Genomic DNA, 13,004 nt, shown 5'->3' with positions numbered 1-13,004 from the left:
GAACACCTGCAGAACAGGCAGTACAGAAGCGATACCACGTGACCCAGATGTTAGAACCTTAGAGTCCTTCTAGCCCAAGAGGTGATGCGGTCCAATCCCTCTTGTTAGAGAAAGGGAAAGTTAAGGGCTCACTACCTCTTCGGTGCCCATATGATGCACTGCCCACCCCAAACTAAGTCAAGAGAAAACAGTCTTCCCAAAAGGTACAAAGAACTCTCTAGAAGGATGACTGGGCATCATCTTTAGGGTACCTTACCTGCCAAAATTGGTATCAGAGGAAGCTCCAAAGTACAAAACAGTTGCCATAAACCGTAAACCTGTTTCATAGGAAGAAATGACATCAGTGTTACTTTTAAACTATTATTCCTACCTGCGTTTGCTGAACAGCCTACTTAATTTCATTGAGCAACTCCTCTGGTGGGCATGGTTGGTTCCCCTATCCTCCTTCCTAATAAAATCCCTATTTTTGTCAAGTATCCTATTTTATTACCAAGCCCTAGTAGAGATATTCAGAAATACCTGGTAGGACAAGTCCCACTCCCAATTTTCTTTAATCTTTCTTATTTTTAAGTGTGATTTAGGTATTTGTGGACTTTTAGTCTCCCATTTTAATTTCAAAATAGGTTTTCTGAATTCCCAAAAATTTAACTAGAATTTTCCTCGATTTTGCACAGACTTTATAAATTAACATGGGGAGACGTGCACCACCTTCATCTACTCGGATCACCTCCCACGCTCTTTATCAGGGTTTCCGTCTGAGAGCCCTCTGCCTCGTCTGTCCTTCTGCTGTGCCCTCACCTTCTCGGCTGCCCCTAGGACCCATCCTCTGTCCTGCTCTTGGCCCTGGAAGAAGGGTAGATGCCCTCCAGGCCACATCAGCTGGGCTCCTTCTCTGCCCTCGGGCTGGTTCTGCCCATTCAGGGGCAGGAGGAGAGGGAAGCGGGTTTCCCCTGCGCCACCCCACGGTGCACTTCTGGCCCCAGTCCTTGGCCTGCAGCCACCACTTCTGGCACCCAGCTCCTGGCCAGCAGCCCCCTGCAGGGCCACTGCTTTCCCAGGGTCCCTGTAACAGCCCGCCCTTTGAGCCCAGAGGTGGAAAGCTTCCAGCCAGTGCCTGCCCTGCAGACTTCTCCGTCCCTTCTGGCCCCCTGACTCCTGCCCTTGCTGTGGTTCACAGCGCCTTCACTCAACCCTTCCTGACAGGTCCTTCAAATGACCTCTGCTTCCCAATGAGACTGAGTGGAGCTGTGTCCATCACTACTAACTGAAATAAACTCTTAGCTTTTACATTAACTGCAGAGTTAGAAACATTCCAATTGAATTGAGTCTTTAAAAAAAGTTACAATTATTGTCAACCTATAGAAAACATTTAAACATTTTCAGGTCTTATCATCTGGACTGCCCTTCTATGAGTGATGCGCAGGTTCACTTGGCCTCAGAACCCCGTTTCCTGCACAAAGACACTGAGGGTACTGTTTCCTGTGAGCATGGTTGCGAATGAAAGACAGCCCTTGGACAGTGAAGTTACAATGAAATGCCTTGCCTTGAGCTGGGAACAAAGGCCCATCGTAAGTCTGTAGAGCACCCTCAGGTTCGCATGTACATTCTGATTCTTTAAAAGATCAAAAGAATTCAACATTAGGCACATTTGGCAGCAACGTTCATCACAATCTAGGAAGCGGCAGTGTTTCCTCGGCAGAGAGCACACATCTGGTGCCGCCACCCATCGCCTCAAGCAGAGCAGTTCCCACACTTCGGAAGATACTTTTCAGGCAAATTCAAGCTACCTATTGCTTTCTTACTTTCTCCCCAACCCAGTTTTCCTCATTTTACAGGAAATGACCCACAAAGGAGCTAAGTGCCCAAGGTGCAAAGATCGCATGGTGGTAGAGACAGACCTGGCCCCTCGGCTTGCCCCTCTACCCACCGTGGGCGTCTGGGAGCCAGTGCCTCGTCCACACTCACCGCCGGTCCCCGTCCCAGACACACACAGAGACCCTGGGAGGTGGGCCAACAGGGTCTGTGTCCAGCTGACCAAGAGGGCGGTGGTGAGCCAAGGCCCCGACAGTCGAATTCTGCCCCCCTGCGCAGAGCCCTGTGTCCCCACTGTACCCCTCCTGCTGCCACACGACCCCCCAGACTCCAGGTGCCTGGCCTCAGTTTAGAGACACACACACCGCCACCCCCACCACGATGATCGGCGGCTGGCTGTGCACCCCGAGTTTGTCTTGCCGCCATCCCGGGTCTTGACTCTCCCGGGAACCACTAGCTGGGAGGCACCACGAACACGTCCACGTGAACGCGTCGGCTGTGACCGGCAGACGGCCACCGCCCTGCTGCCTGAACGCGCCTCCCCGACGGCAGCGCTGAGCCGCGAGGCTTCCCCGGGACGGCTCGCGCTCGGTGACGGAGCTCGTCATCTTCCTTCTCGCCATCCGAGGTCTCCCGCCTCCCCGACAGGAGCCACACTCTCATGAGTCCTCACTGCTTCCCTGCTGCTCCTTGACCCGGACCGCGCTTTCCTTTCCCCTCCTTTCGTACCACCGCTCCAGGGCAGCAGGAGACCCTGCGGAGCAGCGGGCCGCCTTCCACCTCCAGCAGACGCATTGCTGCCCTGTTTAACAAGATACGAGCGGAAGTTCATCCCAGGCAGCCTCCTTCCCGCCCGGTGTGTGGAGGAGGGCCTCGGGCGAAGCCTCCCGGTGGGACCAGAAGGCAACGGCGCGCGGGGAGCGACTGAGCCGCACAGCTCTGGGAGCAGCTGCTCGGCCTGGGTGAGGGGCTCCAACTTCTCGCCAGGGAGAAAACACACCCGCTGGAGCTGGTGCTTTGTTCCGCGCAGCCACTCCCATCCCTAACTTGCACGTGCGTATACTGGAAAGAAACTATACTTCAGAGTCAGAAATCCAAACTCTGAACTGAACCGTGACCTTGGGCGAGGTGCGTGTACATGAACCCTTCTGCACCTGGGTTCTCCTCTGTAAACCTGGGCTAACACAGAGGCGGACAGCTCCCTCCTTCAGCAATGATATCTCGGCTTGTGTCTGGGGAAGTTCCCACTCCAGCAGCATGGATCTGGGGAGACTGCCAATCTCCACACCCTGCCTGCCCTGCCGAGGGGCGGACATGTGACACAGTCGTGGAAAGGAGACTCTAAATGCTAAAACTTTGAATCTTGGACAAAAGTGTCGTGTAGAGAAAATGATCACAGCTCATTGCTGACCCCCGGCCCGTGAGCTCCTGCTGCCTGGGTCCCCAGACCCGCCTGACGCCTGTCTTCCCAAAGCCTGGTTCTGCTTTTCCTCTGAGGCTCTGAGCTACCCCACATTCCTCTGACAAATCTCTTTTTAAATTAAGGGAGACTGAGTTTCTGTATTTCCAACCCCAAGCCTCTATCTGACACAGATCCCTCCTCAACTGCGGGTCTGTAGGATCAAGCACCCCAAGCAGCGACCAGCCCCAGCTCAGCCCCGGCACGCAAGGCAGGCTCACTTGGCCTCCTGCGTGGCCTTCTAGTCGTGCTTTTAACATGTGCCTGTTAACTTACACCCGGGAAGTCTGAACAGAGTGGCCTGATGGTGGCCGGCGCTGCTCCTGCTGGGACGCCTCCTCTGGCCCTGCTGTGTGGCCATGTCAAGTGTCCCTGTTGCTGGGCTCCGGGCAGGTTCCAGAGCTGCAAGCACCCGTGCTTCTCCAGGCAGTGGTTCCTAACAACTGGGTGCATCTTGAAAGAGGGGGTCAGAGAGACAGACCTGGGCAGTCTTACAGTTCCCCCCGCTGGGACTGAGGAGAGGCCTTCCCAGGCCTCAGCCACAGCAGCTGTGTCACCAGCATGAAGAATTTATAAACAAGCAGCTCTCTGCTCACAGAGCTGGCGACTCTCTGACACAAAGAATCCATTTAGAAGAACCACTCTTCGGACAGCACCTCCCAGGAACAGTTGACAGAGATCACCCATCTTTATTCAGTATCCTCTACCAGAAATGTCAGGGTAAACAGCATTTCTGCTGAATAAGTAAAAATGAATGTCAGCAATGTTCTTTTTACTACTGGACTGTCTATGAGGTAGAAGAAGTTCCTAGAGGAAAATTTGTGTTGTATTAAGGTTGATAAACCTTATCTTAAAACAACTCACCACAGTCGTTCTTGAGGAATTTCCATATGTGCTGTTCACCTTAACTGTGATGGAGTTTCCAAAGTATTTTGCCACTAAATCTTCAAAAGAGGGTGCAGCATCAGTAGGATCTATAAGCCATGCAGCAATTCTGGGATCTAGCCCTACAAAATCAGCAACTACAGAGAAAAAGATCATTTAATCATTCTAAGAAAAATGAATAGTTATACTTTTCCCTGCTTTAACAAGGTTCTCAAGGTTCAAATTAATAATTATGGTACTACCATCCCCTCAAATCACAGACCTCAGTACCAAAGTGATGCTCCCTCACTCCTAAAGAATGTTGAGCCTTTGATAAGAGTGGCCCCCACAAACCGGGTCCCACACAGCCAATCTCCATGGGGAATCCATCCCAAGGTAACTCTCTCAAAAACGCTGAAAGAGACAGAAGTCAGAATCCTCAGCCACACCCTCGCCTTCTCCTCCCAACTCTTCTCCCTGCTCTGGAGCCTCTCTGCCCCACACCTCTCTTTTCAACCACACATGTCCCCGTGTCCACTCTTTCCAAGCCTCCCCTCCCCCACCCTCCTGCTGGGCTGCCTCCCAGGCCACCCCTAACCCTGCATCAGGGTGTCAGGAAAAAAGTCTCTCGAGTGAAGGAGGAGCGGTGGAGCCGCCTGAGCACACGGTGGCTGGTGGGCAGTGTACGCGAGGATGAAGATACCGGACATTCTGTTCAGTCACCTTGAGGTGAGGAAACCCTGTGAGACAGCTCGTGTGCTGCACCGTGATGTGTGAAAAGAGTGGTGGCAGAAGGCTGCCTGTGAGCCTGGGAGGCCACGTCACCCCTTAAGTGTAGTTTTCTTGTCTGAAAACTGGGAGAAAAATCACTGTAAGTATCCATGGGACACATATGAAGGTGCTTTTCAAAAAATAAAAGTGATGGGGACTTCCCTGTTGGCACAGTGGATAAGACTCCATGCTCCCAATGCAGGGGGCCCGGGTTCAATCCCTGGTCAGGGATCTAGATCCTACATGCATGCCGCAACTAAGAAGCCCATGAGCCGCAACTAAGGAGCTGGCAAGCTGCAACTAAGGAGCCTGCCTGCTGCAACTGAGCCCACAAGCCATAACTAAGGAGCCCGCTGCTGCAACTAAGACCTGGTGCAACCAAATTAAAAAAAAAAAAAAGAGCCCTATAAGAGTATGTCCTACTATTATTAAAAAAATAAAATAAAGTGATATTTGCTAAATACATTTTAGTACCAGAGTATTTTAGACATGGAGAGGAGTTATAAAAGGATGGGGAGACTGATAAATTAGGACGTAAGTCTGAATCCTAAGTGACTGCTTTCTGAAGTTACTTTAACATTTTGAAGTGTGATTTACAAAAACAAGGACTCTGCCTTTAAATAAAACTGTAATCTTAGATTACATCACACTAAATATATTTTCTGGCACCTTTAAATCATAGTAGTCTAAGAGATTTATATTTACCAAAGCAGCCAGTATCATCACTTTTTTGTTTGATGCGTGGGACGTCTCCTATGTTGGCAGATATGGAACTTGGGTTGACAGGAAGTCTGTAGGCACTCTGGCTACTTGCCGCCCAAGTCAGCCGTCATGACTTCATGTAACCATGTCCGCCAACACTGACCGAGCCAGATTATTTCATTCTACTTGCCTTTTCAAAGCTGTAATGTTCCAAAATTAAGGGCTCTTATCAACATTTTTTTAATTATAATTTACTTTTTTAAAAACTTTTTTTTTTTTTTTTTTTTTTTGTGGTACGCGGGCCTCTCACTGTTGTGGCCTCTCCTGTTGCGGAGCACAGGCTCCGGACATGCAGGCTCAGTGGCCATGCTCACGGGCCTAGCCGCTCCATGGCATGGGGGATCTTCCCGGCCCAGGGCACGAACCCGTGTCCCCTGCCTAGGCAAGCGTACTCTCAACCACTGCGCCACCGGGGAAGCCCTAAAAACATTTTTATTGGAGTATAATTACTTTACATTGTTGTGTTAGTCGCTGCTGTATAACAAAGTGAATCAGCTATACATATAGATATATCCCCATATCCCCTCCCTCTTACATCTCCCTCCCACCCTCCCTATCTCACCCCTCTAGGTGGTCACAGAGCACCAGCTGATCTTCCTGTGCTGTGCGGCTGCTTCCCACCAGCTACTTTACATCTGGTAGTGTATATATGTCAATGCCACTCTCTCACTTTGTCCCAGCTTACTCTTCCCCCTCCCTGTATCGTCAAGTCCATTCTCTAATTCTGCGTCTTTATTCCTGTCTGCCCCTTGGTTCTTCAGAACCTTTTTAAAAAAATTATTCCATATATGTGTTAGCATATGGTATTTGTTTTCTCTTTCTGACTTACTTCATTCTGTATGACAGACTCAAGGTCCATCCACCTCACTACAAATAACTCATTTCTTTCTTTTTTTTTTTTTTTTTTGCGGTACGCGGGCCCCTCACTGTTGTGGCCTCTCCCGTTGCGGAGCACAGGCTCCAGACGCGCAGGCTCAGCGGCCATGGCTCACGGGCCCAGCCACTCTGCGGCATGTGGGATCTTCCCAGACCGGGGCATGAACCCGTGCCCCCTGCATCGGCAGGCGGACTCTCAACCACTGCGCCACCAGGGAAGCCCAATTTCATTTCTTTTTATGGCTGAGTAATATTCCATTGTATATATGTGCCAATCTTCTTTATCCATTCATCTGTCGATAGACACTTAAGTTGCTTCCATGTCCTGGCTATCGTAAATAGTGCTGCAGTGAACATTGTGGTACATGTCTCTTTTTGAATTATGGTTTTCTCAGGGTATATGCCCAGTAGTGAGACTGCTGGGTCATATGGTAGTTCTATTTTTACTTTTATAAGGAACCTCCGTACTGTTCTCCGTAGTGGCTGTATCAATTTACATTCCCACTAACAATGCAGGAGGGTTCCCTTTTCTCCACACCCTCTCCAGCATTTATTCTTTGTCGATTTTTTGCTAATGGCCATTCTGACTGGTGTGAGATGGTGTCTCATTCAAGTTTTGATTTGCATTTCTCTAATGATTAATGACATTGAGCATTCTTTCGTGCATTTGTTGGCAATCTGTATATCTTCTTTGGAGAAATGTCTATTTAGGTCTTCCACCCATTTTTGGACTGGGTTGTTTGTTTTTTTGCTATTGAGCTGCATGAGCTGCTTGTATATTTTGGAGGTTAATCCTTTGTCAGTTGCTTCATTTACAAATATTTTCTCCCATTCTGAGGGTTGTCTTTTCACTTTGTTTATGGTTTCCTTTGCTGTGCAAAAGCTTTGAAGTTTCATTAGGTCCCATTTGTTTATTTTTGTTTTTATTTCCATTTCTCTAGGAGGTGGGTCAAAAAGGATCTTGCTGTGATTTATGTCATAGAGTGTTCTGCCTATGTTTTCCTCTAAGAGTTTGATAGTGTCTGGCCTTACATTTAGGTCTTTAATCCATTTTGAATTTATCTTTCTGTATGGTGTTAGGGAGTGTTCTAATTTCATTCTTTTACATGTAGCTGTCCAGTTTTCCCTGAACCACTTATTGAAGAGGCTGTCTTTTCTCCATTGTATATCCTTGCCTCCTTTATCAAAGATAAAGTGACCATATGTTTGTGGGTTTATCTCTGGGCTTTCTATCCTGTTCCATTGATCTATATTTCTGTTTTTGTGCCAGTACCATACTGTCTTGATTACTGTACCTTTGTACTATAGTCTGAAGTCAGGGAGCCTGATTCTTCCAGCTCCGTTTTTCTTTCTCAAGATTGCTTTGGCTATTTGGGGTCTTTTGTGTTTCCTTACAAATTGTAAAATTTTTTGTTCTAATTCTGTGAAAAATGCCCTTGGTAGTTTGATAGGGATTGCATTGAATCTGTAGATTGCTTTGGGTAGTAGAGTCATTTTCACAATGTTGATTCTTCCAATCCAAGAACATGTTATATCTCTCCATCTGTTTGTATCATCTTTGATTTCTTTCATCAGTGTCTTATAGTTTTCTGCATACAGGTCTGTTGTCTCTTTAGGTAAGTTTGTTCCTAGGTATTTTATTCTTTTTGTTGCAGTGGTAAATGGGAGTGTTTCCTTTATTTCACTTTCATATTTTTCATCATTAGTGTATAGAAATGCAAGAGATTTCTGTGCATTCATTTTGTATCCTGCTACTTTACCAAATTCATTGATTAGCTCTAGTAGTTTTCTGGTGGCATCTTTAGGATTCTTTATGTATAGTATCATGTCATCTGCAAACAGTGACAGTCTTACTTCTTCTTTTCCCATTTGTATTCCTTTTATTTCTTTTTCTTCTCTGACTGCCGTGGCTTGGACTTCCAAAACTATGTTGAATAATAGTGGTGAGAATGGGCAACCTTGTCTTGTTCCTGATCTTAGTGGAAATGGTTTCAGTTTTTAACCACTGAGAACAATGTTGGCTGTAGGTTTGTCATATATGGCCTTTATTATGTTGAGGTAAGTTCCCCCTATGCTTACTTTCTGGAGAGTTTTTATCATCAATGGGTGTTGAATTTTGTCGAAAGCTTTTTCTGCATCTATTGAGATTATCATATGGTTTTTATCCTTCAGTTTGTTAATATGGTGTATCACATGGATTGATTTTCATATATTGAAGAATCCTTGCATTCCTGGGATAAACCCCACTTGATCACGGTGTATGATCCTTTTAATGTGCTGCTGGATTCTGTTTGCTAGTATTTTGTTCAGTGATATTGGCCTGTAGTTTTCTTTTTTTGTAATTCTGTTGATTTGAGTCTTCTCCCTTTTTTTCTTGATGAGTCTGGCTAATGGTTTATCAATTTTGTTTATCTTTGGAAAGAACCAGCTTTTAGTTTTATTGATCTTTGCTATCATTTCCTTCATTTCTTTTTCATTTACTTCTGATCTCATCTTTATGAATTCTTTCCTTCTGCTAACTTTGGGGTTTTTTTGTTCTTTCTCTAATTGCTTTAGGTGTAAGGTTAGGTTGTTTATTTGAGATTTTTCTTGTTACTTGCGGTAGGATTGTATTGATAAACTTCCCTCTTAGAACTGCTTTTGCTGCATCCCATAGGTTTTGAGACATTGTGTTTTCATTGTCATTTGTTTCTAGGTATTTTTTTTATTTCCTCTCTGATTTCTTCAGTCATCTCTTGGTTATTTAGTAGCATATTGTTTAGCCTCCGTGTGTTTGTATTTTTTACCTTTTTTTTTTTCCTGTAATTGATATCTAGTCTTATAGCATTGGGGTCAGAAAAGATACTCGATATGATTTCAATTTTCTTAAATTTACCAAGGCTTGATTTGTGACCCAAGATATGATCTATCCTGGAGAATGTTTCGTGAGCACTTGAGTAGAAAGTGTATTGTCATTTTTGGATGTAATGTCCTATAAATATCAACTAAGTCCATCTTGTTTAAAGTATCATTTAAAGCTTGTGTTTTCTTATTTATTTTCATTTTGGTTGATCTCTCTATTGGTGAAAGTAGGGTATTAAAGTCCCCTACTATTATTGTGTTACTGTTGATTTCCCCTTTTATGGCTGTTAGCATTTGCCTTATGTATTGAGGGCCCCTATGTTGGGTGCATAGATATTTACAATTGTTATATCTTCTTGGATTGATTCCTTGATCATTATGTAGTGTCCTTTTTTGTCTCTTGTAATAATCTTTATTTTAAACTCTATTTTGTTTGATATGAGAATTGCTACTCCAGCTTTCTTTTGATTTCCATTTGCATGGAATATCTTTTTCCATCCCCTCACTTTCAGTCTGTCTGTGTCCCCAGGTCTGAAGTGGGTCTCTTGTAGACAGTATATATATATGAGTCTAGTTTTTGTATCTATTCAGCCAGTCTGTGTCTTTTGGTTGGAGCATTTAATCCACTTACATTTAAGGTAATTATCGATAAGTATGTTCCTATTACCATTTTCTTAATTGTTTTGGGTTTGTTATGGTAGGTCTTTTCCTTCTCTTGTGTTTCCTGCCTAGAGAAGTTTCTTTAGCATTTGTTGTAAAGCTGGTTTGGTGGTGCTGAATTCTCTTCGCTTTTGCTTGTCTGTAAAGGTTTTAATTTCTCCGTCGAATCTGAATGAGATCCTTGCTTGCTAGAGTAATCTTGGTTGTAGGTTTTTACCTTTCATCACTTTAAATATGTCCTGCCACTCCCTTCTGGCTTGCAGAGCTTCTGCTGACAGATCAGCTGTTAACGTTATGGGGATTCCCTTGTATGTTATTTGTTGCTTTTCCCTTGCTGCTTTTAAAATTTTTTCTTTGTATTTAATTTTTGATAGTTTGATTAATATGTGCCTTGGCATGTTTCTCCTTGGATTTATCCTGTATGGGCCTCTCTGCACTTCCTGGACTTGATTGACTATTTCCTTTCCCATATTAGGGAAGTTTTCAACTATAATCTCTTCAAATATTTTCTCAGTCCCTTTCTTTTTCTCTTCTTCTTCTGGGACCCCTATAATTCGAATACTGGTGTATTTAATGTTGTCCCAGAGGTCTCTGAGACTGTCCTCAATTCTTTTCATTCTTTTTTCTTTATTCTGCTCTATGGTAGTTATTTCCGCTATTTTATCTTCCAGGTCACTTTTCCATTCTTCTGCCTCAGTTATTCTGCTATTGATTCCTTCTAGAGAATTTTTAATTTCATTTATTGTGTTGTCCATCATTGTTCGTTTGCTCTTTAGTTCTTCTAGATCCTTGTTAAACGTTTCTTGTATTTTCTCCATTCTATTTCCAAGATTTTGGATCATCTTTACTATCATTACTCTGAATTCTTTTTCAGGTAGACTGCCTATTTCCTCTTCATTTGTTTGGTCTGCTGGGTTTTTACCTTGCTCCTTCATCTGCTGCATATTTCTCTGTCTTCTCATTTTGCTTAACTTACTGTGTTTGGGGTTTTCTTTTCGCAGGCTGCAGGTTTGCAGTTCCCGTTGTTTTTGGTGTCTGCCCCCACTGGGTAAGGTTGGTTCAGTGGGTTGTATAGGATTCCTGGTGGAGGGGACTGGTGCCTGTGTTCTGGTGGATGAAGCTGGATCTTGTCTTTCTGGTGGGCAGGACCGTGTCTGGTGGTGTGTTTTGGGGTTTCCGTGAACTTAGTATGAGTTTAGGCAGCCTCTCTGCTAATGGGTGGGGCTGTGTTCCTGTCTTCCTAGTTGTTTGGCATAGGGTGTCCAGCATTGGAGCTTGCTGGTTGTTGAGTGGAACCGGGTCTTAGCTTTGAGATGGAGATCTCTGGGAGAGCTCTCGCCAATTGATACTACCTGGAGCCAGGAGGTCTCTGGTGGTGCAATGTCCTAAACTCGGCTCTCCTACCTCAGAGGCTCAGGCCTGACACCCAGCTGGAGCACCAAGACCCTGTCAGCCACATGGCATCTTGATCCCCAAGAAAGCTGCTCCCTGGATGCACCACCACAGTGGGGATCCAAGGGGCTCGCTGGGAACACGAAATGATGCCACTGCTCAGCCTCAGGCACCTGAGGGGTGACCTGGATGCTCCAGGGGCACCGTCCAGGGCAGGGCGAGAAGAACTCCTGCTCAACATATATTTTTGAAAAATCCATGGGGAAGTTCTGACAGCACTGGAGTGGTCTGGGGGCTGGTCCCTATAAACTCTTATAACTAATAAACTGAAGCCACCAGGACAAGCCTCACACTGGGGAGAATGGCAGTAACTGAAAAAGAAATGCCAACAAAACAGATTTTAAATGAGCTAAGAAAAATTAAGAGAATGAGAGAAGTTATGAAAAACAAAGAGCTCAGAATTAGAAATACTTAGAGATTAGGTGACTTAGTAAAAAAAAGCTTAATGAAGAAATGAAAGAATTCAGGAAAGCAAAGTAAAACAAAACAAAATTTCTGAAATAAAAACTAAACTGGCAATACACAAAAGCAAATAAGTGCAATAGATAATGCCGTAAGTATTTTTATATTTAAAAAAAGTTTTTTTAAACTTTTTCCTTTTTTAAAAAATCTATTTATTTATTTATTTATTTTTGGCTGCTTTGGGTCTTCGTTGCTGCGTGTGGGCTTTCTCTAGCTGTGGCAAGTGGGGGCTACTCTTCATTGTGGTGTGTGGGCTTCTCATTGTGGTGGCTTTTCTTGTTGAGGAGCACAGGCTCTAGGCACACAGACTTCAGTAGCTGTGGCACACGGGCTCAGTAGTTGTGGCACACGGGCTTAGTTGCTCCATGGCATGTGGGATCTTCCCAGACCAGGGTTCGAATCCATGTCCCCTGCATTGGCAGGTGGATTATTAACCACTGTGCCACCAGGGAAGTTCCTAAATTTATTTTCATTTTTTAAAATTTTTGGCCACACCATGTGGCTTGTAGGATTTCAGTTCCCTGACCAGGGAATGAACCTAGGCCATGGCAGTGAGAGTACTGAATCCTAACCACTAGAGCATCATGGAACTCCCTTAAGTTTTCTTAAAATGAAGATGGGAAAGAGGAAATTTTTTTAAATTAAAAAATGAAGAGACTGAAAATGGATTCTAGGTAAAGTGATAAATAGGAAAGATGGAGAAGATTCAACATATGAAGTCACAATAACAATTTGAACATCACAAAAAAGATAAACAACCAGACATTATGTATTTCCTGACAGAAGGACACAGCACCACTCGGAGTTAGGGTCAGGACTATGCAGCAGTCTTGCACTCCCAAAATCTAGCCTGAATCTGATGAAGCCACTGAATCTCATTGCCAATTTACAAGAAAGAGAAGAGAGAGAACATGCTAAATGCCAAGAAAGGGAAATCCTACAGGACAAAAGCCTGGTCTGTTAAAAACGACGAAATAATTGCAAGAAAATACAACAGACGGAGAGAATATACAGAGTAAAAGAAACACCCAACCCAAGTATAGGA

General features: G+C 44.8%; 1 protein-coding gene across 1 annotated transcript in view; it reads right to left on the bottom strand.

Annotated features, from left to right (window-relative positions):
* Positions 1-13,004, bottom strand: part of POLN (DNA polymerase nu) — a 157,407-nt gene that overhangs the window by 116,885 nt on the left and 27,518 nt on the right. Inside the window, exons 6-8 of the mRNA XM_027103930.1 lie at positions 4,136-4,293; positions 1,544-1,612; positions 257-317 (exon numbers count right to left, since the gene is read on the bottom strand). Coding sequence (XP_026959731.1) covers positions 257-317; positions 1,544-1,612; positions 4,136-4,293 — 288 coding nt within the window. The remainder of the gene's footprint in view (positions 1-256; positions 318-1,543; positions 1,613-4,135; positions 4,294-13,004) is intronic.

The sequence above is a fragment of the Aethalodelphis obliquidens genome, unplaced genomic scaffold (assembly GCF_003676395.1).
Source record: "Aethalodelphis obliquidens isolate GAN/ISIS:26980383/991018 unplaced genomic scaffold, ASM367639v1 scaffold6, whole genome shotgun sequence".
In the NCBI taxonomy this organism is placed as follows: Eukaryota; Metazoa; Chordata; class Mammalia; order Artiodactyla; family Delphinidae; genus Aethalodelphis; species Aethalodelphis obliquidens.
Note: the sequence above shows the minus strand (reverse complement) of the source record. Positions and strands in the feature narration are given on the sequence as shown.